The sequence below is a fragment of the Rhinatrema bivittatum genome, chromosome 2 (genome assembly GCF_901001135.1).
Source record: "Rhinatrema bivittatum chromosome 2, aRhiBiv1.1, whole genome shotgun sequence".
Taxonomy (NCBI): Eukaryota; Metazoa; Chordata; class Amphibia; order Gymnophiona; family Rhinatrematidae; genus Rhinatrema; species Rhinatrema bivittatum.
Window position 1 is genome coordinate 818,385,941 of NC_042616.1, and position 25,852 is coordinate 818,411,792.

The following is a 25,852-nucleotide window of genomic DNA, read 5'->3' on the forward strand; positions in this document are numbered from 1 at the left end:
CTAACCACTAGGCTATTCCTCCTCCCCTCACTAGGCTCCTCCCCCCTCCCCCTCACTAGAAGTACTAGCCCCCTGTGGTGTTCTATCTTGCGGATGACCCCGCCCAGTAGCGGCCACGGGGGGAAGGCGTATAGCAAGTCTTTCTGTGGCCAGGTCTGGACAAGGGCATCGATCCCTTGGGATTGTGGTTCTCATCTGCGACCGAAGAAGTTGGGAATTCGGGCTTTGGACCGGGTTGCCAGGAGATCTATGGCTGGGGTTCCCCAGCGGTTTACTATCAACTGGAAGGCTGTGGTCGACAGCATCCATTCCCCTGGGTCTAGACTTTCTCTGATGAGGTAATCCGCAGTGACGTTGTCTTTTCCCGTGATGTGGGCGGCTGAGATCCCTTGTAGGTTTGCTTCCGCCCACGCCATTAGGGGATCTATTTCCAGGGACACCTGTTGGCTTCTGTCTCCCTGGCAGTTGATGTAGGCAACTGTTGTGGCGTTGTCCATCAAGACTCTGACAGATTTGCCTCGGAGTCTGTGACTGAACCGTAGGCAGGCTAGTCTGACCGCCCGGGCTTCCACTCGATTGATGTTCCATCCCAACTCTTCCTTGTTCCATTGCCCCTGGGCCGCCAGTTCCTGGCAGTGGGCTCCCCACCCTCGTAGACTCGCGTCCGTGGTGAGCAAGATCCAGGTCGGTGGGAATAGCCTTACTCCCTTGCTCAGATGGTCTTCTTGTAGCCATCATTGGAGCTGGTTCCGCACATTCTCCGTGAGCTGAAGGCGAACGGAGTAGTCCTGGGACGTCGGGTTCCATCGTGACAGTAGGGAGCGCTGTAGCAGTCACATGTGAGCTCTTGCACATGGGACCACTTCCAGGGTTGATGTCATGAGGTAGTCCCATACTTTGGGGCGGAGACTTCTTAGCAGGTTTCGCAATTGGTTCATCAGCTTTCTTCTCCTTGTAGGAGGAAGAGTGACCTTATCTTGTCTGGTGTCAAACCAGACTCCCAGGTATTCTAGAGATTGGGAAGGCTGCAGACAGCTCTTGTTTGTATTGACGACTCACCCGAGGTTCTCCAGTAGTCTTGACTCTGGTGGTCGCCTGATGACTTTCCTCTGGAGATTTTGCCCTGATCAGCCAATCGTCCAGATATAGATGTACAAGGATTCCTTCTTTCCTCAGTGTCGCCGCCACTACAACCATGATTTTGGTAAATGCCCGAGGGGCTGTGGCTACCCCCAAAGAGAGAACATTTACCAAAATCATGGTTGTAGCGGCGGCGACACTGAGGAAAGGAATCCTCGTACGTCCATATCTGGACGATTGGCTGATCCCTCTTTCTTGGGGATGATAAAATAGATAGAATAGTGCCCAGTATTTTGCTGTTGCGTGGGCACCGGCATTGTGGTCTTTAGGGTGAGCAATTTGACCAGTGTTGTTTCCACTGCTGTCCTCTTGGAGGGTGCGTGGCAAGGCAATTTCACGAACTTGTCCGGAGGGGTGTTGTGGAAGTCCAAATATTATCCTTCTCGAATGATAGTTAGGACCCACTTGTCCGCTGTTATCTCGACCCATCTTTGGTAGAATAGGGCAAGCCAGGAGACGGTGACGTCACGAGCTTGAATGGCAGGGAGATGGTGACGTCACGAGCTTGAATGGCAGCTTGACTCCAGAGCTCCAGCGAGTCTAAAGCAATCAACTAGCTCAATCAGCATCCATCCACCCTCCAGCAGAGCGCATTTCGCCTTAAACAATCAGAATAGGGCAAGCTTGCCCCCAATGGCTTCTTCCTGTGGAGGGGTCGGATGATTCTCATTGTGGGGTGTGGCTGGGGCCTGTGCCAGAGCCGGCTTCCCTCTTGTTGTGTTTGTTCCGAAAAGACTGGCCCCTGCCTGCGGGGTGAGGTTCTAAAACGCTGTGATCCTCTGCCCTTAGGTAATCCAAATGCTTCAGAATGCTATAGCGAGAACCATTTCTAACGCCCGTAAATATGACCACATCACTCCCATCCTCAAAGACTTGCAATGGCTCCCGATCCCCTCCCGTATCCTCTATAAAACCCTTACCATGATCCACAAAACCATACACACTTACAACTCTAACTGGCTTGAGGAGCCATTCTGACCCATATACTCCAACCACCCCACCAGAGCATCCAATAATGGGACCCTTCATGTGCCCGCCCTAAAAAAAAGCTCACCTCACCTCTACGTGGGAACGAGCCATTTCCATTGCTGGACCTACACACTGGAACTCTTTACCCACCAACCTCCGGCTCGAGACATGCCCCTCTAAATTCAGAGCTAACTTAAAACCTGGCTCTTCAAACAAGCTTACCCTCAATAACCTCCCAACCTCCCTTCTCTTTTTCCCCTCCTTTCCCGCCATGCCAGCTTGTAGCTGAATCCTTGTACATAGTCTTGTCATAATTGTTAAACAATTAGTTGATGTTTACCGGTTACTGGTTACAATTCTTTGCTAATTCTCTGTTCCGAGGTAATCCCTCCCCTGATACCTGTTTATTGTAATTTCCACCTGCCATTCTGCTGTAAACCGATATGATGTCGCCACTAATATCGGTATAGAAAAGTTCATAAATAAATAAATAATTGGGGAGAGGGGCGTTGGCTTCTTTTGTTCTTGTCCTCCGTTAGCAGAGGTACTGGAGATTCGCCCCATTTGTCGGCTAACTTCTCCAGTTCGCTTCCGAACAGGAGGGCTCCTTTAAAGGGCATTCTCGTGAGTTTCGCCTTGGAAGTCGTGTCGGCTGACCAGCTTCGGAGCCAGAGTTGCCTTCTGGCTGCCACTATGGATGAGACGCCCCTGGCAGAAGTGTGCACCAAGTCACTTGTCGCATCTGTGAGGAAGGATATTGATGGTTCTAGTGCTTCCACGGGCGTGGCAGTGTTTCTGGTCATTGCAGGCAGAGAGAGGTAATCTTGAACTTCTCCTGCACAATAAATTTGGTCAGTGCTCTGAGGTCCAGTATAGGCCGTAGCTCTCTGCTTTTTTTTGGTGATGAGGAAGTATTGGGAACTAAAATCCTTGAGACTGGTAAGCATGGGGCACCAACTGTATTGCCCTTTGTTGCAGGAGGGATTTGACTTCTTGCAAGAGGGAGAACATCACCCACCCATGGGGAACGGTGCGGTAAGGCAGGAGGAGGTCTTCTGAAATGTAGGTGGCAGCCATTCTAAACAATGTTGAGAACCCATCGATTAGATGTGATCTAGCCCCCATGCTGGTGCAAATGAAGCAAGGCATCCGCCTACTGCTTCCTGTAGCTGTGGCCACAGTAGAATCAAAAAGACGACTGGGTTTTGGTGGCAGCAGTCTGAGTTGGTTTGGGGCTGCGTTGGGACTGGCCCCGGCCCCGCAGCTGTGACAGTTGAGGTTGAGCCCTCTGTCCAGGGTAAGAGGGAGGCCGATACGGCGGATAAGATCTGTAGGTGGGATAGCACCACTTCAGAGATATTTGGTCTGGGGGTAACATGAGCGATGACACTGCCACGCTTTGCTCCTTGAGCTGGGAGACTGTCTCACGAAGCGTCACTGAATAAGTTATCCCCTTTGCAGGGCAGATCCGCGAGCTTGTCACGTGCTCATCCTCAGCCGGGCTATTCGGTGGGCTGTTATAGAGGTGGCAGAGGTTCCTTTTAGTTCCCCCCCCCAATTTCCTCGCTTTCTAAAGATATATGCTACTTCAGTGACTATATCACATTTTATTGCATTACGATTGCTGCTGCTTAATGGCCCCCACCACAGTAACCCCTTGCATTAGGTGTTGGTGCTGGATTTTCCCCAGCAATACTATGAACCCTACCCTACCTGAGCTCACTTGGATCCCCCTTTGCACTGCATGAGATGACACTGAGTGGTGAGGATTCTTCACTGCCTCTTCAGCCCTGATGTCTATTCACATAACTTATGCCCATCCTCCAAATGGTTTGTCCTGCTTGTTACAGTGTTGTACGCTTGCTACTGCATGTGCCTTCCTATCTTTTGTCAAGTTATCTTATCCCACATTTTCTGGTTTGGAGCTCGGGCCTAGGTCCTACCAGATCCGATGACCTCTTATCTCAGACTGCTCTAGAAGGAAGGAGTCTTCTGACTACTCCTTTACAACTCTGTTTAGCTCACCCCTTTCATGTTGCTTGACCCTAACGCATCCTTTGCACAGCGCCTGCACGTGGGGGCGGAAGGGTGAGGTACTTACACATGTTGAGCTGTCGCACAAAGCTTGCCATGTTGTTGTGCTTGAAGTATTTAGGTAGCACCTCTTTAGCAAACCGTCCTTGATCAAACACATGAAAGCTGTTTCCGCTCTGCCAGAAATAAGAGCAGAGAGACAATGTAAGAAAAATGCTCCTGGACAAGCACCATCATTTATACAAGAGGCGAGCCACTGGCCCTCCAAGCCCCAGATCAGAAGCCTTCCGTACGTAAGCTGCATCCCAGGCTCACACAGCACAAAGGCCCTTGAGGGATGCAGAAAGTTCAATACCTGTAGCAGTACAGTGCACTAATACATTCAGTACGCACTAGATGTCTTCCCCTACACGCACGGGTGCACCCTGTGCTTAATTCTTCCACGCCCTCAGCCTCCAGCACGCCCCACCATGCTCGCCCTACTCAGGCCCACTGCACCTGTTTCAGCCCTCCTCACCCTCCTTCTCCTCTCTCTCTGTTTAATATACGACCTTTACCCTGATGTGGTGGTGTTAGTCTGACCAGTAACAAGAGCATAAGCTAACAGTCAGCGATGAATTTCTCAGCTGTAAACTTGGACAAACTATCCTTTGTGGGCACTTAACCAGTGACACATCACTTTCCAAGGTTCTCAAACTATCCTTTGTGGGCACTTAACCAGTGACACATCACTTTCCAAGGTTCTCAAACTATCCTTTGTGGGCACTTAACCAGTGACACATCACTTTCCAAGGTTCTCAAACTATCCTTTGTGGGCACTTAACCAGTGACACATCACTTTCCAAGGTTCTCAAACTATCCTTTGTGGGCACTTAACCAGTGACACATCAGTTTCCAAGGTTCTCAAACTATCCTTTGTGGGCACTTAACCAGTGACACATCACTTTCCAAGGTTCTCAAACTATCCTTTGTGGGCACTTAACCAGTGACATATCAGTTTCCAAGGTTCTCAAACTATCCTTTGTGGGCACTTAACCAGTGACACATCACTTTCCAAGGTTCTCAAACTATCCTTTGTGGGCACTTAACCAGTGACACATCACTTTCCAAGGTTCTCAAACTATCCTTTGTGGGCACTTAACCAGTGACACATCACTTTCCAAGGTTCTCAAACTATCCTTTGTGGGCACTTAACCAGTGACACATCACTTTCCAAGGTTCTCAAACTATCCTTTGTGGGCACTTAACCAGTGACACATCACTTTCCAAGGTTCTCAAACTATCCTTTGTGGGCACTTAACCAGTGACACATCACTTTCCAAGGTTCTCAAACTATCCTTTGTGGGCACTTAACCAGTGACACATCAGTTTCCAAGGTTCTCAAACTATCCTTTGTGGGCACTTAACCAGTGACACATCAGTTTCCAAGGTTCTCAAACTATCCTTTGTGGGCACTTAACCAGTGACACATCACTTTCCAAGGTTCTCAAACTATCTTTTGTGGGCACTTAACCAGTGACACATCAGTTTCCAAGGTTCTCAAACTATCCTTTGTGGGCACTTAACCAGTGACACATCACTTTCCAAGGTTCTCAAACTATCCTTTGTGGGCACTTAACCAGTGACACATCAGTTTCCAAGGTTCTCAAACTATCCTTTGTGGGCACTTAACCAGTGACACATCAGTTTCCAAGGTTCTCAAACTATCCTTTGTGGGCACTTAACCAGTGACACATCACTTTCCAAGGTTCTCAAACTATCCTTTGTGGGCACTTAACCAGTGACACATCACTTTCCAAGGTTCTCAAACTATCCTTTGTGGGCACTTAACCAGTGACATATCAGTTTCCAAGGTTCTCAAACTGGCCTTTGCGCACAAAGAGTCTAAGAAGTCAAATATATACAATTCATGTTCAATATATTTGAGGAACCACCTTTCTTCGCAAATCAGAAAGCCAGAAGAAACCCCATAGTGAGAAATGGAAAGGGGAATGCATTTAACTTCACCAGAGCTAGGAATCCCGAATCTATCCCAAGGTTTCTGCAAACCTCCTTGTATTTTCCAAAGAATAAATTATTCCAATTTGAAAACAAACCATGGAAATGAATGGCCCAGTAGGTGAAAAATGCCAAAAGGATGCATTTTATCGCCGATGCAAGAGATAAAAATGGGAGTGTATATATCTCTCTGAGCTCCCAAAAGACCACTCCATTAAGATAAATTTTTAGGTTATTTGCAAATGACTGATTATTATAGACTAAATGGTCTATTTTCTCAGTTGAGAGAGGTATACGGAGTGCCTCAGGGATCTGTACTAGGACTGGTGCCTTTCAATATATTTATAATTGATCTGGAAATAACATAAGAACATAAGAACCTGCCATGCTGGGTCAGACCAAGGGTCCATCAAGCCCAGCATCCTGTTTCCAACAGAGGCCAAACCAGGCCACAAAAACCTGGCAATTACCCAAACACTAAGAAGATTTAATTACTTTTACTTGTTTCATGTTCAAGAATTCATATGTTAACCCATGTTAAATGTATAACGCTCCGGCGTATGTTCCTGTTCTCTGTACACCGACGTGATATCTCTGATGAGCGGCGGTATATAAAAAACTTTAAATAAATAATAATAAATAAGATCCCATGCTACTGATGCAATTAATAGCAGTGGCTATTCCCTAAGTAAACTTGATTAATAGTCGTTAATGGACTTCTCCTCCAAGAACTTATCCAATCCTTTTTTGAACCCAGCTACACTAACTGCACTAACCACATCCTCTGGCAACAAATTCCAGAGCTTTATTGTGCGTTGAGTGAAAAAGAATTTTCTCCGATTAGTCTTAAATGTGCTACTTGCTAACTTCATGGAGTGCCCCCTAGTCCTTCTATTATCTGAGAGAATAAATAACCGATTCACATCTACCCGTTCTAGACCTCTCATGATTTTAAACACCTCTATCATATCCCCCCTCAGCCGTCTCTTCTCCAAGCTGAACAAGCCTAACCTCTTCAGCCTTTCCTCATAGGGGAGCTGTTCCATCCCCTTTATCATTTTCGTTGCCCTTCTCTGTACCTTCTCCATCGCAATTATATCTTTTTTGAGATGCGATGACCAGAATTGTACACAGTATTCAAGGTGCGGTCTCACCATGGAGCGATACAGAGGCATTATGACATTTTCCGTTCTATTCCCCATTCCCTTCCTCATAATTCCTAACATTCTGTTTGCTTTTTTGACTGCCGCAGCACACTGAGCCGACGATTTCAATGTGTTATCCACTATGACGCCTAGATCTCTTTCCTGGATGGTAGCACCTAATATGGATCCTAACATTGTGTAACTACAGCAAGGGTTATTTTTCCCTATATGCATCTCCTTGCACTTATCCACATTAAATTTCATCTGCCATTTGGATGCCCAATCTTCCAGTCTCACAAGGTCCTCCTGTAATGTATCACAGTCTGCTTGTGATTTAACTACTCTGAATAATTTTGTATCATCCACAAATTTGATCACCTCACTAGTCGTATTCCTTTCTAGATCATTTATATATATATTGAAAAGCACCGGTCCAAGTACAGATCCCTGAGGCAGAACGACAAGTGAGGTGATCAAATTTGCAGATGAGACAAAATTATTCCAATTTGTTAAATCACAAGAGGTTTGTGAGTGTTGCGTCCGTCGGTGCTAGACGGCTTCGCCCCGTTTGCCTCACCTTATTCACAGCTCCTCCCTCATCCCTAGGGAAAATGGCTGCTGCCGCATCTACAAGCCGACCTCTCCGGCGACCCCGGAACGGCTATGGTGCTCCCCCCCCGCCGCCATTGCTCCTCCCAAAGGCCTACTAGGGTGCGTGCATGCCACCCACATCTTTATTCCAGCTATGGCGCGAACCTCGGGGGCGTTCCCCTCTACTGACGTCATGCCATCCAGGTATTTAGCCTGTACTAAGTTGCTAGCTTGTTGAGTTAGCAAAGGATTGGTTTCGGCCGGTTCTAAGCTACTCTGCCACTTCCTGCTGCCGCAGGAAGCTCTCTCTCTGTCCTGCGGGGTAACTGCTAGCCTGGGTACCCGCTCCTCGGGGGCCCTCTGCTTTATTTCAGGTGCCTTACAGGCACCTGCTCGAGGAGCGAGCAGGCCCTCGCTCCTCGAGGGCCTGCTCCCCCTGCCTCGGTGCCGCTACCAAACTTCTTCAACCTGGTGGAATTGCCTACCTACAGCTACCATCTAGTGAGTAATCTAACTCTCAGTCTATTTCATCCACAGCATTGCCTTACTGGGAAACCTGTACCGGAATTCCCCTATACCAACGGTGTGAGAGAGGTCCCAAGACTGCTACTTCCAGACTACCTCACTACTGCCACCTCTGGTGGTACCTACAAGCTGTTTAATAAAAGAAATGAACTCTGTGTTTGTGCGTCTGCGTTTAGCCAGTACTGCGGCTCCTCACGGGGCTCCTCCCTGTGGGTGTGGTCATCTCCCTCAGTACACAGGAATCCACCCAAACACAGTTTAACATAACAGTGAGTTATTCTATGAGGACCATGCAAGACATAAGAACATGCCATACTGGGTCAGACCAAGGGTCCATCAAGCCCAGCATTCTGTTTCCAACAGTGGCCAATCCAGGCCATAAGAACCTGGCAAGTACCCAAACACTAAGTCTATTCCATGTAACCATTGCTAATGGCAGTGGCTATTCTCTAAGTGAACTTAATAGCAGGTAATGGACTTCTCCTCCAAGAACTTATCCAATCCTTTTTTAAACACAGCTATACTAACTGCACTAACCACATCCTCTGGCAACAAATTCCAGAGCTTTATTGTGCGTTGAGTAAAAAAGAACTTTCTCCGATTAGTTTTAAATGTGCCCCATGCTAACTTCATGGAGTGCCCCCAAGTCTTTCTACTATCCGAGAGAGTAAATAACCGATTCACATCTACCCGTTCTAGACTCTCATGATTTTAAACACCTCTATCATATCCCCCCCTCAGTCGTCTCTTCTCCAAGCTGAACAGTCCTAACCTCTTCAGCCTTTCCTCATAGAGGAGCTGTTCCATTCCCTTTATCATTTTGGTAGCCCTTCTCTGTACCTTCTCCATCGCAATTATATCTTTTTTGAGATGTGGCGACCAGAATTGTACACAGTATTCAAGGTGCGGTCTCACCATGGAGCGATACAGAGGCATTATGACATTTTCCGTTTTATTCACCATTCCCTTCCTAATAATTCCCAACATTCTGTTTGCTTTTTTGACTGCCGCAGCACACTGAACCGACGATTTCAATGTGTTATCCACTATGACGCCTAGATCTCTTTCTTGGGTTGTAGCACCTAATATGGAACCTAACATTGTGTAACTACAGCAAGGGTTATTTTTCCCTAAATGCTTCACCTTGCACTTATCCACATTAAACTTCATCTGCCATTTGGATGCCCAATCTTCCAGTCTCACAAGGTCTTCTTGCAATTTATCACAATCTCCTTGTGATTTAACTACTCTGAACAATTTTGTATCTGCAAATTTGATAACCTCACTCGTCGTATTTCTCTCCAGATCATTTATAAATATATTGAAAAGTAAGGGTCCCAATACAGATCCCTGAGGCACTCCACTGTCCACTCTCTTCCACTGAGAAAATTAATCCTACTCTGTTTCCTGTCTTTTAACCAGTTTGCAATCCACGAAAGGACATCGCCACCTATCCCATGACTTTTTACTTTTCCTAGAAGCCTCTCATGAGGAACTTTGTCAAACGCCTTCTGAAAATCCAAGTATACTACATCTACCGGTTCACCTTTATCCACATGTTTATTAACTCCTTCAAAAAAGTGAAGCAGATTTGTGAGGCAAGACTTGCCCTGGGTAAAGCCATGCTGACTTTGTTCCATTAAACCATGTCTTTCTATATGTTCTATGATTTTGATGTTTAGAACACTTTCCACTATTTTTCCTGGCACTGAAGTCAGGCTATAACCGGTCTGTAGTTTCCTGGATTGCCCCTGGAGCCCTTTTTAAATATTGGGGTTACATTTGCTATCCTCCAGTCTTCAGGTACAATGGATGATTTTAATGATAAGTTACAAATTTTTACTAATAGGTCTGAAATTTCATTTCTTTAGTTCCTTCAGAACTCTGGGGTGTATACCATCCGGTCCAGGTGATTTACTACTCTTCAGTTTGTCAATCAGGTCTAAACATCTTCTAGGTTCACCGTGATTTGATTCAGTCCATCTGAATCATTACCCATGAAAACCTTCTCCATTACGGGTACCTCCCCAACATCCTCTTCAGTAAACACCGAAGCAAAGAAATCATTTAATCTTTCCGCGATGGCCTTATCTTCTCTAAGTGCCCCTTTTACCTCTTGATCATCTAACGGTCCAACTGACTCCCTCACAGGCTTTCTGCTTTGGATATATTTTAAAAAGTTTTTACTGTGAGTTTTTGCCTCTACAGCCAACTTCTTTTCAAATTCTCTCTTAGCCTGTCTTATCAATGTCTTACATTTAACTTGCCAATGTTTATGCTTTATCCTATTTTCTTCTATTGGATCCTTCTTCCAATTTTTGAATGAAGATCTTTTGGCTAAAATAGCTTCTTTCACCTCCCCTTTTAACCATGCCGGTAATCGTTTTGCCTTCTTTCCACCTTTCTTAATGTGTGGAATACATCTGGACTGTGCTTCTAGAATGGTATTTTTTAACAATGACCACGCCTCTTGGACATTTTTTACTCTTGTAGCTGCTCCTTTCAGTTTTTTTCTAACAATTTTTCTCATTTTATCAAAATTTCCCTTTTGAAAGTTTAGCACGAGAGTCTTGGATTTGCTTACTGTTCCTTTTCCAGTCATTAAATCAAATTTGATCATATTGAATGCCGCAGCGAGACTACTCACTAACACAAATAAAAGAGCCCACATAACACCTATTCTTCACAGCCTTCATTGGCTTCCTATAAAAGCTAGAATCACCTACAAGACATTATCAATGATCCACAAGGATATCATGGGCATTGCCCACCTAAATCTAAACTCACAACTCCGCCCTCACACTTCACAAAGACCCATCAGGTACAACTACAAAGGTTCCTTATATGCTCCCCCGATCAAAACCAAACGAACAAAACGAGCACTCTCCACAGCCGGGCCCACCCTCTGGAACTCATTACCGCCGGATCTTCGCCAAGAGACTTGCCATCCAACTTTTAAGAAAAACCTAAAAACATGGCTTTTCAGGCAAGCCTACACAGAATCACAAGATCACTCCGACACCGGTCAAAGAGAAAAATAGTCCAACATCTGATCCTCGATCAGCCATACTCCCCTCAAGATCTAACCACGTCAGATCTGAACTACACACCTGTTTAAGACTCCTTCTCTCATTCATCAGTCTCCTTTTACTCATGCATAACTCGGACTTTGCACAGCAACAAGGTCTATGTACCCACATATCACAATTTAGACTACCCCTCTAATTATTCAAGATATATACTCATGCCTTAAACATCCTTTGTATTTATCCACGTCCTGTTGACGAGTTATTATTATTATTATTATAGTCTATGTAATATTTAATTTGTATTATTTATTTTTTTATATGATATGTTATATGTTACTCATATGTTAAGAAACGCTGTTTAATGTAACGCCTTTATTGCGACAGTTTTGTTCTTTGTAAACCGACCTGATTCGATACTTGTATTGAGAATGTCGGTATATAAAAATCCGAAATAAATAAATATTATGATCACTATTGCCAAGCGGCCCCACCACCGTTACCTCTCTCACCAAATCCTGTGCTCCACTGAGAATTAGATCTAAAATTGCTCCCTCTCTCGTCGGTTCCTGAACCAATTGCTCCATAAAGCTATCATTTATTCCATCCAGGAACGTTATCTCTCTAGCGTGACCCGATGATACATTTACCCAGTCTATATTGGGGTAATTGAAGTCTCCCATTATTACTGCACTACCAATTTGGTTAGCTTCCCTAATTTCTCTTAGCATTTCACTGTCCATCTCACCATCTTGACCAGGTGGACTGTAGTATACCCCTATCACTGTAGTCTTCCCTGATACACAAGGGATTTCTACCCATAAAGATTCAATTTTGTATTTAGTCTCATGCAGGATGTTTATCCTGTTGGACTCTATGCCATCCCGGACATAAAGCGCCACACCTCCTCCCGACTGCTCCTCTCTGTCATTGCGATATAATTTGTACCCCGGTATAGCACTGTCCCATTGGTTGTCCTCCTTCCACAATGTCTCTGAGATGCCAATTAAGTCTATGTCATCATTCACTGCTATACATTCTAATTCTCCCATCTTACTTCTTAGACTTCTGGCATTAGCATACAAACATTTCAAAGTTTGTTTTTTGTTTGTATTTTCATTCTGCTTTTTAATTGATAGGGATAAGTTAGAATTTTTTAGCTCAGGTGAGTTTTTAGTTACAGGCACTTGGACTACTTTTCTAATTATTGGAACCTCACTGTCAGGATTCCCTAATTCTAATGCATCATTAGTATCCTTTAAAGATACCTCTCTCCGAACCATGCGCTGCTGAGCGACTGTCGGCTTTCCCCTTTGTTCTAGTTTAAAAGCTGCTCTATCTCCTTTTTAAAGGTTAGCGCCAGCAGTCTGGTTCCACCCTGGTTAAGGTGGAGCCCATCCCTTCGGAAGAGACTCCCTCTTCCCCAAAAGGTTCCCCAGTTCCTAACAAAACTGAATCCCTCTTCCTTGCACCATCGTCTCATCCACGCATTGAGACTCCGGAGCTCTGCCTGCCTCTGGGGACCTGCACGTGGAACAGGGAGCATTTCAGAGAATGCCACCCTGGAGGTTCTGGATTTAAGCTTTCTACCTAAGAGCCTAAATTTGGCTTCCAGAACCTCCCTCCCACATTTTCCTATGTCGTTGGTGCCCACATGTACCACGACAGCCGGCTCCTCCCCAGCACTGTCTAAAATCCTATCTAGGTGACGCGTGAGGCCCGCCACCTTTGCTCCAGGTAGGCAAGTTACCAGGCGATCCTCACGCCCACCAGCCACCCAGCTATCTACATTCCTAATAATCGAATCACCAACTATGACGGCCGACCTAACCCTTCCCTCCTGGGCAGTAGGCCTTGGGGAGATATCCTCAGTGCGAAAGGACAATGCATCACCTGGAGAGCAGGTCCTTGCTACAGGATCCTTTCCTGCTGCACCTGGTTGATGCTCTCCCATCATGAGACTTTCTTCCTCCAAGGCAGCACCAGGGCTGCCAGTCTGAAGTTGGGACTGGACTACTATGTCCCTGAAGGTCTCATCTATATACCTCTCTGTCTGCCTCAGCTCCTCCAGGTCTGCCACTCTAGCCTCCAGAGATCGGACTCGTTCTCTGAGAGCCAGGAGCTCTTTGCATCGCATGCACATGTACAACTTCTCACCGGTGGGTAAAAAATCATACATGTGACACTCGATGCAAAAGACTGGGAAGCCCCCCTCTTGCTGCTGGACTGCTGCCTTCATCTCAATTTTGATCAGTTCCTAGTTAAGTTTTAGGTTGCTATGGGAGTAGGAATGTGTCTAACGTCCTTTAAATGTATTAGTAAGCTTGACTAGTGCCTGATTTACTACTCCCTTCACCAGGTGGAGGTTTGAAGCACTACTGCAGAGGCTGCACCCTGGTAAAGGGAAGGGCTCATCTGGGAGTTGAACCCAGGACTCTCGCACCCGAAGCGAGAATCATACCCCTAGACCAATGAGTCACTGATGCTGTTTCCTCATGGACTAAAGTTTGCTTTTATTGAAACCTCTGTTGGGTGCCCTAACTCTACTGTTTCATTAGTATCCTTCAAAGATACCTTCCCTCTAACCATGCAGTGCTGATGGCAAAGAAGAATCTCAGCAAATAGACTCCCCAACATGTTTCATCTCGTCTACAGTATCCTCTAGTATCACACACAGCAGTGATAACCCTGAGAGATAATATCCAGCCATCAACACAGGCATAACACTGTGACCCCTCCGCCTACAGAATCCTCTAGCATCACACACACATCTCCAATAACTCTGGGAGATAATATCCAACCCCCACTCAGGCATAACACTGAGACCCCTTCCCCTACAGCAGTCTCTAGTATCACACACAGACACATAGCACTGATAACCCTTAGAGATAATATCCAACTCCCACCCAGGGATAACACTGTGACTCCTCCTCCTACAGGAGCCTCTGGAATCACACAGCACTGATAACCCTGAGAGATATCTAACCCCCACCCAGGGATAACACTGAGACCCCTCCTCCTACAGGAGCCTCTGGAATCACACAGCACTGATAACCCTGAGAGATATCTAACCCCCACCCAGGGATAACACTGAGACCCCTCCTCCTACAGGAGCCTCTGGAATCACACAGCACTGATAACCCTGAGAGATATCTAACCCCCCACCCAGGGATAACACTGAGACCCCTCCTCCTACAGGAGCCTCTGGAATCACACAGCACTGATAACCCTGAGAAATATCTAACCCCCACCCAGGGATAACACTGAGACCCCTCCCCTTACAGGAGCCTCTAGTAACACACACAGACACATAGCACTAATAACCGTGAGGGATAATATCCAACCCCCACCCATGCATAACACTGTGACCCCTCCCCCTACAGGAGCCTCTAGTATCACACATAGAACTGCTAATCCTGAGGGATAATATCCAACACCCACCCATGCATAACACTGTGACTCCTCTCCCTACAGGATCCTCTGGTATCACACACAGCACTGATAATCTGAAGAATAAGATCCAACCCCCACCCATGTATAACACTGTGACTCCTCTCCCTACAGGATCCTCTGGTATCACACAGCACTGATAACCCTGAGGGATCATATCCAACACCCACCCAGGGATAACACTGTGACCCCCCTCCCCCTACAGGAGCCTCTAGTATCACACACAGACAAATAGCACTACTAATCCTGAGGGATCATATCCATCCCCCACCCATGCATAACACTGTGACCCCTCCCACTACGGGATCCTCTGGTATCACACAGCACTGATAACCCTTAGGGATAATATCCAACCCCCTCCCCCTACAGGATCCTCTGGCATCACACAGCACTGATAACACTTAGGGATAATATCCAACCCCCTCCCGCTACAGGATCCTCTGGTATCACAGAGCACTGATAACACTTAGGGATAATATCCAACCCCCTCCCCCTACAGGATCCTCTGGCATCACACAGCACTGATAACACTTAGGGATAATATCCAACCCCCTCCCGCTACAGGATCCTCTGGCATCACACAGCACTGATAACACTTAGGGATAATATCCAACCCCCTCCCCCTACAGGATCCTCTGGTATCACACAGCAGTGATAACACTTAGGAATAATATCCAACCCCCTCCCCCTACAGGATCCTCTGGTATCACACAGCACTGATAACACTTAGGGATAATATCCAACCCCCTCCCGCTACAGGATCCTCTGGTATCACAGAGCACTGATAACACTTAGGGATAATATCCAACCCCCTCCCCCTACAGGATCCTCTGGCATCACAAAGCACTGATAACACTTAGGGATAATATCCAACCCCCTCCCCCTACAGGATCCTCTGGCATCACACAGCACTGATAACACTTAGGGATAATATCCAACCCCCTCCCCCTACAGGATCCTCTGGTATCACACAGCACTGATAACACTTAGGGATAATATCCAACCCCCTCCCCCTACAGGATCCTCTGGTATCACACAGCACTGATAACCCTTAGGGATAATATCCAACCCCCTCCCCCTACAGGATCCTCTGGAATCACACAGCACTGATAACACTTAGGGATAATATCCAACCCCCTCCCCCTACAGGATCCTCTGGCATCACACAGCACTGATAAGACTTAGGGATAATATCCAACCCCCTCCCCCTACAGGATCCTCTGGCATCACACAGCACTGATAAGACTTAGGGATAATATCCAACCCCCTCCCCCTACAGGATCCTCTGGCATCACACAGCACTGATAACCCTTAGGGATAATATCCAACCCCCTCCCCCTACAGGATCCTCTGGTATCACACAGCACTGATAACCCTTAGGGATAATATCAAACCCCCCTCCCCCTACAGGATCCTCTGGCATAACACAGCACTGATAACACTTAGGGATAATATCCAACCCCCTCCCCCTACAGGATCCTCTGGCATCACACAGCACTGATAACACTTAGGGATAATATCCAACCCCCTCCCCCTACAGGATCCTCTGGCATCAGACAGCACTGATAACACTTAGGGATAATATCCAACCCCCTCCCGCTACAGGATCCTCTGGCATCACACAGCACTGATAACACTTAGGGATAATATCCAACCCCCTCCCCCTACAGGATCCTCTGGTATCACACAGCACTGATAAGACTTAGGGATAATATCCAACCCCCTCCCCCTACAGGATCCTCTGGTATCACACAGCACTGATAACACTTAGGGATAATATCCAACCCCCTCCCCCTACAGGATCCTCTGGCATCACACAGCACTGATAACACTTAGGGATAATATCCAACCCCCTCCCCCTACAGGATCCTCTGGCATCACACAGCACTGATAAGACTTAGGGATAATATCCAACCCCCTCCCCCTACAGGATCCTCTGGCATCACACAGCACTGATAAGACTTAGGGATAATATCCAACCCCCTCCCCCTACAGGATCCTCTGGCATCACACAGCACTGATAAGACTTAGGGATAATATCCAACCCCCTCCCCCTACAGGATCCTCTGGCATCACACAGCACTGATAAGACTTAGGGATAATATCCAACCCCCTCCCCCTACAGGATCCTCTGGCATCACACAGCACTGATAAGACTTAGGGATAATATCCAACCCCCTCCCCCTACAGGATCCTCTGGTATCACACAGCACTGATAACACTTAGGGATAATATCCAACCCCCTCCCGCTACAGGATCCTCTGGTATCACACAGCACTGATAAGACTTAGGGATAATATCCAACCCCCTCCCCCTACAGGATCCTCTGGTATCACACAGCACTGATAAGACTTAGGGATAATATCCAACCCCCTCCCGCTACAGGATCCTCTGGTATCACACAGCACTGATAAGACTTAGGGATAATATCCAACCCCCTCCCCCTACAGGATCCTCTGGCATCACACAGCACTGATAACACTTAGGGATAATATCCAACCCCCTCCCCCTACAGGATCCTCTGGTATCACACAGCACTGATAAGACTTAGGGATAATGTGCATCCCGGGCCTCCGCCTGGTCCGAGAACGCCGCAGCCACGCCCCCGCTCCAGGAACATCCCCCCCTCCCCCTCCTCGGCTCTAATCAGACGAGCAGGCCTCGCCTTCCCCCGCAGCTCTCACCGGGCTCCAGCATATCAGCGAGTCCGTGTCGGGATCCTCCACCAGCGTCCACAGCTTGGTGAGAAAAGCCGGCACGTTACTGCCGCCTGCCCCGTGCATCTCCATGGCCGGGGCCTCCGCCTGCCCTCGGAGCGCTCTCCCCTCGGGCGGACGGGCGCCGCAGCTCTGCTTCCCCCCTCCGCCGGCGGCCTCGGCGAACGCTCGGCCGGAATCAGAGGCGCTACGCAGGCCACACTGCTCAGCCCCTCATGGCCGCCGCCATCTTGTGACGTCTCTTCGGCTCCGCAACTGGTCCAGCTGCGCACGCACCCTGCGCAGAGCCCCGGATGCAGCGCGCGGCCTGGCGGGAAGCGTCCTCCCCCCCACCAGTCCCTGCGTGCCCGAACTTACAGCGGCGGTCGCCATAGCGACGGCACGAGCCAGTATCACAGGAAGCGGGAGTAACATCAGCCCTCTGACATGCATCCGAGCCCAGCCGCTTCCAAGTGCGAGAAAATAAGCAGAGAGCAGCCCCAGGCGCATTACTGCCCCGCTCAGAGAGAGATCTAGTACCCACAAATCACCCCCAGCACTGCCCCCACCCCATCACCCACTAATCACCCTCCCACCCCCAGCACTGCCCCCACCCCATCCCAGTACCCACTAATCACCCTCCCACCCCCAGCACTGCCCCAATACCTAGTAATCACCCTCCTACCCACTCCCAGGAGAGCTCTAGTTCCCATTAATCACCCTCCCACCCACAGCACTGCCCCACCTCGTCCCATTACAAAGTAATCACTATCCCATCCCCAGCTCTGCCCCTCGCACCCTCTCCCAGGAGAGCTCCAATACCTATGGACATGAGAACTCATTAATCACCCTCCCATCCTCTCCCAGGAGAGGTGAATATTCAGAATGCTTCTCGCTAAAATCCCCTGCCCATGTAGATTTCATACATTTAATTCATTCCAATCTGTTATTGCACTTGCAAAGCAAGGCTGTTATGTCTATGTGACAAACCTGCATCCAACTCTCCCGGTCTCTTTGCCACATTCAATTTCCTCCTGACACTACCTTCCCCTCCATGCTCCCCGTCGCTCTGCCCAGTCTATGGCTGATTACTTCTGTGACAAGGTTCACATACAGGTCGATCCAGTAAAGTGTGCTCCGTCGGAGCGCACTGTCACCCTGCTCTGGACGCGTGTTTTCCCTTACCCCTTATTCAGTAAGGGGAGGAAAACACGCGGCCCACCCGCGGCACCTAATAGCGCCCTCAACATGCAAATGCATGTTGATGGCCCTATTAGGTATTCCTGAGCGATCCTGTAAGTAAAATGTGCAGCCAAGCCGCACATTTTACTCTAAGAAATTGGCGCCGCCCAAGGGTCGGCGCCAATTTCTTCCGGCGCCAGGGAAGTGCACAGAAAAGCAGTAAAAACTGCTTTTCTGTGCACCCTCCGACTTAATATCATAGCGATATTAAGTTGGAGGTCCCCAAAAGTAAAAAAAAAGTAAAAAAAAAAATAAAAAAACGCCGGCAAAATTGAGCGCGGGCCGAAAACCGGACGCTCAATTTTGCCGGCGTCCGGTTTCCGAGCCCGTGGCTGTCAGCGGGCTCGAGAACCGACGCCGGCAAAATTGAGCGTCGGCTGTCAAACCCGCTGACAGCCGCCGCTCCAGGCCAAAAGGAGGCGCTAGGGACGCGCTAGTGTCCCTAGCGCCTCTTTTTCCTCGTTTACACCGCGTCGCCTAATTTAAATACTGGATCGCGCGCACCGGCGAGGGGCCGGTGCGCGCGCCGGGAGAGCGGGCGTTAGTCCGCTCTCCCACGGACTTTACTGGATCGAGCTGATAATTAGTTTAGAACTCAACCAGGTCACCTCTACCTCCCTCTGCCCCCCTTCTTTCCTCTACCCTACTCATGGGTTTTGTCTCTCTTTCCTCTTTTTCCAAACCACAGTGGACGAAACTGCTCGTTTTCCCATTCCCATGCAGCTCTTCAGCTCTGTCTCCACTGCAGTCATTCCTTCCATCCGTCACATCCTCAATCCATCACTTTCCACTGCTCCTGTTTCTACTGCCTTCAAACGTGCTACGATCTCACTACTCCTCAAAATACTTCACTGGATCCTACCTGTCCTAACAACTATCATCCCATCTCCCGCCTCTCTTTTGCTTCCAAACTACTTGAATGTGCTGCTCACCACCGCTGTCTTGACTTTCTTACATCTCAAGCCATTCTTGATCCACTCCAGTCTGGTTTTTGCCCTCTGCATTCCACAGAAACAGCCCTTGCCAAAGTCTCCAATGACCGTTTATGGCTAAAACTAAAGGTCTTTCCTCAATCCTCATCCTCCTTGACCTAGCTGCTGCTTTTACATTGCTGATCATCACCTACTCCTTGATACTCTGACCTCGTCAGCAAATTTGATAACCTCACTCGTATTCCTTTCCAGATCATTTATGTATATATTGAAAAGCACCGGTCCAAGTACAGATCCCTGAGGCACTCCACTGTTTACCCTTTTCCACTGAGAAAATTGTCCATTTAATCCTACTCTCTGTTTCCTGTCTTTTAGCCAGTTTGTAATCCATGAAAGGACATCGCTTCCTATCCCTTGACTTTTTAGTTTTCTTAGAAGCCTCTCATAAGGGACTTTGTCAAACGCCTTCTGAAAATCCAAATAGTGCTCTGATTTTCTCTCATGCCTCTCAATACCATCTTTATGCTGATGATTCCCAGATCTCCCTCTATAGACACCAGAAATTTCATCAGAAATTCAGCCTCAGCCTGCTTATCTGGAATTGCTGCCTAGATGACCCTCTCTACCAGCGTAAACTCAACATGGCAGAGCTCCTTCTCTTTACCCCCAAGCCAACCTCCCCTGTTCCTTGTTTCTCTGGATAACACGGTCATCCTCCCAGTCCCATCGGCCCGTAATCTTGGAATCACTTTCAGCTCTTCTCTCGCCTTCTCTGCACATATCCAAAACACTGCTAAAATGTGCTGTTTCTTTCTCCGTAACCAACCTTCTTTTCTGAGTACACCACCAGTACCCTTTCCACTCTCTCAACACCTTCCACTTAACACTATTGCAACCTGCTCCTCTCAGGTCTCCCAAGAAGCCATTTCTCTCCACATCTAAAATTCAGCTGGGTGACTTATCTTTTGCCAGTTAGTTCACCCAAATAACCCCTCTTCTCAAGTTACCACGGGGGTCATTTACTAAGCATTTTTCCCATAGACACAGAATGGGAGAAAATGCTTAGTAAACCAGGCCTTATATTCGCTCACTATCAGTTCCTGCATACAGATGAAGTAACTCACCTGCAAGAGCCTTCACTCTACAGCTCCTTACTACCTCCCCTCTCTTATCTTTTTATTTTGTACATGTCTTTTCATCGTAGCTGAAGGTGAGTTACATTCGGTACTGTAGGTATCATCTCTTTCTACAGCCCCCCTCGTGCACTCCTCTGCTGCCAGTTCCCAGCTCTTGCTTCCAATCTGGCTGCACTGTATGCTTAGAATAGACTTCTAGAACTGGAGCATCATTCTCCCTCTCGTCTTATTTAAATCCTGTCTAAAAACCCACCTTTTTGAGGCTACTTTTAAATCTTAACCTGATTGTCCCACTTGCAGCTCATTAAGTTTTAACCATTGTATTAATAAATTAAATTCCCAAATCTCTTTTGCCCAGTGTTTGTCTTGATTACACTCATGCCGATACAGAAAGAAGCGCGGGAGAGCGGGCGAGCACCCGCTCTCCTGTCGCGCGCCCGATTTAGTAAAACAAATTATTCAAATGAGGGCCCGCGGTAAAAGGAGGCGCTAGGGACACTAGTGCGTCCCTAGCGCCTCCTTTTTGATAGAAGCGGCGGCTGTCAGCAGGTTTGACAGCCGACGCTCAATTTTGCCGGCGTCGGTTCTCGAGCCCGCTGACAGCCACGGGTTTGGAAAACGGATGCTGGCATAATTGAGTGTCTATCTTCCGACCCTTGGGCACATTTAACATTTTTTTTTTTTTTTGGACCTCAGACTTAATATCGCTATGATATTAAGTCAGAGGGTGTACAGAAAAGCAGTTTATTCTGCTTTTCTGTACACTTCCCCGGTGCAGGCTGAAATTAGAGCCTGCCTTTGGGCAGGCGTTAATTTTTTAAAGTAAAATGTGCGGCTTTGCTGCACATTTTGCTTTCTGTATCGCGCGGGAATGTCTAATAGGCCCATCCTGACTTTCAAATCCAACCATTGCAGGGTGTCACTAACACCTTGACACTTAATTTCATACCGTACTTGCTTATTAGCATGTCTATTTAACAGTCATTATTCACCTTTATATAACCGTTTACTGCAGACCATAGTCGCTACTAAAGTTCCTTGTAAAAAGGTGAACACACACATACTATTCAATACACGAATAAGGTTATTTGTTAAATTTGTTAAATATTATTGTTACTTTCAATGTTCCTTGTAATAATGTTCAATGGTTGATTGTTATTGTTCAATGTTCTATGTAAAAAAAACCCAGGTCTAACCTCCCAGACCAGGGCAACCTTTTCGTTACTTGTAAACCGGATTGATTTGTATTGCATACAGGAATTCCGGTATATAAAAAAAATTAAAATCAATAAATCAATAAATCAATATGTATTTGCATATTTATAATGTATTTATAGTTATACTCCATACTGTACATAGTTCATCACAGTTTACTGTCCGCTTCCTTGCCTTTATCTCCTCTGCAGCCTATGCTATGCCCCCTCCCAATACCCCTGTTCATTGTATTTCCTTTCCTCCTTTTTAGTTCCAATGTAAACCGGCATGATGTTTGCATACTAATGCCGGTATATAAAAACCTTAAATAAATAAATAAATAAATAAATATTGCGGGTGCTATTAGTTTAACCCAGGCTAACAGTGCACTCCACTGGAGCGCACTTTGCTGTATCAGCCCGACTGTAAGCTTCATGGAGTAGGGACTGTCTTTTATGTTTATTCTACAGTGCTTTGTACATCAAATAGCGCTATGGAAGTGTTAAGTAGCAGTAGTAAAGGGTCAGCACAAGTTGTGTAATAACTAGAAGCCCTAGCGGAAATGCAGGGGCTCTCAGATCCGGCTCTGTCTGGCAGGCCACGCAGGGGACCCATCAGGCAGATGTCTGGACAATGGCCACAGGTTACTATTGCTGTCTCTTAAGATTGCACTATTCTACTATCATTACACTATGTTCTTTGGTAGTAGAAGGCAGAAATTCCTCAAAGGGTCACAGAGCGCCAGAAAACTCGATAAGAGCGTCTACAATAGCAACGAATCTCTCCATCCTTCCCAATTATTCATGCCTAAAGGGAAATAATCAGAGACACCTCCCAAATCATAGAGAGCGAGGCATGCCAGCCAGAGAGTCCACAGCAGCGCGGAGGACCGGAACCTTCTTCCGAATCATAGAGAGCGAGGCATGCCAGCCAGAGAGTCCACAGCAGCGCGGAGGGCCGGAACGACTTCCGAATCATAGAGAGCGAGGCATCCCAGCCAGAGAGTCCTCAGCAGCGCGGAGGACCGGAACGACTTCCGAATCATAGAGAGCGCGGAAACTCGACCAGAGAGTCTACAGCACAGCCGTCTCGACAAATAATCCGGAAGTCCGCTAGCGTCATAGAGAATACGGAAACTCAGTAAGAAGAACCGAAGTGAGTATGAGAGTCCTGCGCTCGGGATAAAACTGGCAGGAGGTGAGGAGAGAGCAGCCTTGCCCGTATGCATAATACTGGTGAGAAACCTCCGGTAACGTGCATTAACCGATAGAGGAGGGAGACCCCTAAGGTGTGATCCCTGATGGTGAGAGGAGGGAGACCCCTGGTAACATGCATCACCTGAGGAAGAAAGGAAGGAGACCCCTAGTAACATGCAACACCCGAGGGAGAGAGAGGAAGGAGTCCCCTAGTAACATGCAACACCCGAGGGAGAGAGGAGGGAGATTCCTGGTAACATGCATCACCTGAGGGGAGAGAGGAGGGAGACCCCTGGTAACATGCAACACCCGAGGGAGAGAGGAAGGAGACCCCTGATAACATGCATCACCTGAGGGGAGAGAGGAGGGAGACCCCTGGTAACATGCAACACCCGAGGGGAGAGAGGAGGGAGACCCCTACTAACATGCATCACCTGAGGGGAGAGAGGAGGGAGATTCCTGGTAACATGCATCACCTGAGGGGAGAGAGGAGGGAGACCCCTGGTAACATGCAACACCCGAGGGGAGAGAGGAGGGAGACCCCTACTAACATGCATCACCTGAGGGGAGAGAGGAGGGAGACCCCTGATAACATGCATCACCTGAGGGGAGAGAGGAGGGAGACCCCTGGTAACATGCAACACCCGAGGGGAGAGAGGAGGGAGACCCCTACTAACATGCATCACCTGAGGGGAGAGAGGAGGGAGATTCCTGGTAACATGCATCACCTGAGGGGAGAGAGGAGGGAGATTCCTGGTAACATGCATCACCTGAGGGGAGAGAGGAGGGAGACCCCTGGTAACATGCAACACCCGAGGGGAGAGAGGAGGGAGACCCCTACTAACATGCATCACCCGAGGGGAGAGAGGAGGGAGATTCCTGGTAACATGCATCACCTGAGGGGAGAGAGGAGGGAGACCCCTACTAACATGCATCACCTGAGGGGAGAGAGGAGGGAGACCCCTAAGGTGCGATCCCTGAGGGAGACCCCTACTAACATGCATCACCCGAGGGGAGAGAGGAGGGAGACCCCTAGTAACATGCAACACCCGAGGGAGACCCCTTGTAACATGCATCACCTGAGGAAGAAAGGAAGGAGACCCCTAAGGTGCGATCCCTGATGGTGAGAGGAGGGAGACCCCTGGTAACATGCAACACCCGAGGGAGAGAGGAAGGAAACCCCTAAGGTGCGATCCCTGATGGTGAGAGGAGGGAGACCCCTGGTAACATGCAACACCCGAGGGAGAGAGGAAGGAGACCCCTAAGGTGCGATCCCTGATGGTGAGAGGAGGGAGACCCCTGGTAACATGCATCACCTGAGGGAGAGAGGAAGGAGACCCCTAAGGTGCGATCCCTGATGGTGAGAGGAGGGAGACCCCTGGTAACATGCAACACCCGAGGGAGAGAGGAAGGAGACCCCTAAGGTGCGATCCCTGATGGTGAGAGGAGGGAGACCCCTAAGGTGTGATCCCTGAGGGTGAGAGGAGGGAGACCCCTGGTAACATGCAACACCCGAGGGAGAGAGGAGGGAGACCCCTGGTAACATGCAACACCCGAGGAAGAAAGGAAGGAGACCCCTAAGGTGCGATCCCTGATGGTGAGAGGAGGGAGACCCCTAAGGTGTGATCCCTGAGGGTGAGAGGAGGGAGACCCCTGGTAACATGCAACACCCGAGGGAGACCCCTGGTAACATGCAACACCCGAGGGAGAGAGGAAGGAGACCCCTAAGGTGCGATCCCTGAGGGAGAGAGGAAGGAGACCCCTAAGGTGCGATCCCTGAGGGTGAGAGGAGGGAGACCCCTGGTAACATGCAACACCCGAGGGAGAGAGGAGGGAGACCCCTGGTAACATGCAACACCCGAGGAAGAAAGGAAGGAGACCCCTAAGGTGCGATCCCTGAGGGAGAGAGGAGGGAGACCCCTGGTAACATGCAACACCCGAGGGAGAGAGGAGGGAGACCCCTGGTAACATGCAACACCCGAGGAAGAAAGGAAGGAGACCCCTAAGGTGCGATCCCTGATGGTGAGAGGAGGGAGACCCCTGGTAACATGCAACACCCGAGGAAGAAAGGAAGGAGACCCCTAAGGTGCGATCCCTGAGGGTGAGAGGAGGGAGACCCCTGGTAACATGCAACACCCGAGGGAGAGAGGAGGGAGACCCTGGTAACATGCATCACCCGAGGGAGAGAGGAGGGAGACCCCTGGGAACATGCAACACCCGAGGGAGAGAGGAGGGAGACCCTGGTAACATGCATCACCCGAGGGAGAGAGGAGGGAGACCCTGGTAACATGCATCACCCGAGGGAGAGAGGAGGGAGACCCCTGGGAACATGCAACACCCGAGGGAGAGAGGAAGGAGACCCCTAAGGTGCGATCCCTGATGGTGAGAGGAGGGAGACCCCTGGTAACAATCAACACACAAGGGAGAGAGGAGGGAGACCCCTGGTAACATGCATCACCTGAGGGAGAGAGGAGGGAGACCCCTGGTAACATGCAACACCCGAGGGAGAGAGGAAGGAGACCCCTGATAACATGCAACACCCGAGGAAGAAAGGAAGGAGACCCCTACTAACATGCAT

At 48.4% G+C, this 25,852-nt stretch overlaps 2 protein-coding genes and 1 non-coding gene across 3 annotated transcripts in view; 1 reads left to right on the plus strand and 2 right to left on the minus strand.

Annotated features, from left to right (window-relative positions):
- The window catches only part of HSF1 (heat shock transcription factor 1), a 160,421-nt gene extending 142,557 nt beyond the window's left edge, over positions 1-17,864 (minus strand). The window contains exons 1-2 of the mRNA XM_029592291.1: positions 17,563-17,864; positions 4,211-4,319 (exon numbers count right to left, since the gene is read on the minus strand). Of these exons, the coding sequence (XP_029448151.1) occupies positions 4,211-4,319; positions 17,563-17,667 (214 nt within the window). The 5' untranslated portion in view covers positions 17,668-17,864. The remainder of the gene's footprint in view (positions 1-4,210; positions 4,320-17,562) is intronic.
- On the minus strand, positions 13,836-13,906 carry TRNAP-CGG. Its single transcript has one exon. It is a non-coding gene; the product is annotated as a tRNA-Pro (tRNA).
- A 5,330-nt stretch (positions 17,865-23,194) lies between the features above and the next one.
- The window catches only part of MROH1 (maestro heat like repeat family member 1), a gene marked incomplete in the record, with an annotated part of 402,473 nt that continues 399,815 nt past the window's right edge, over positions 23,195-25,852 (plus strand). The window contains 1 exon segment of the mRNA XM_029592292.1: positions 23,195-23,313.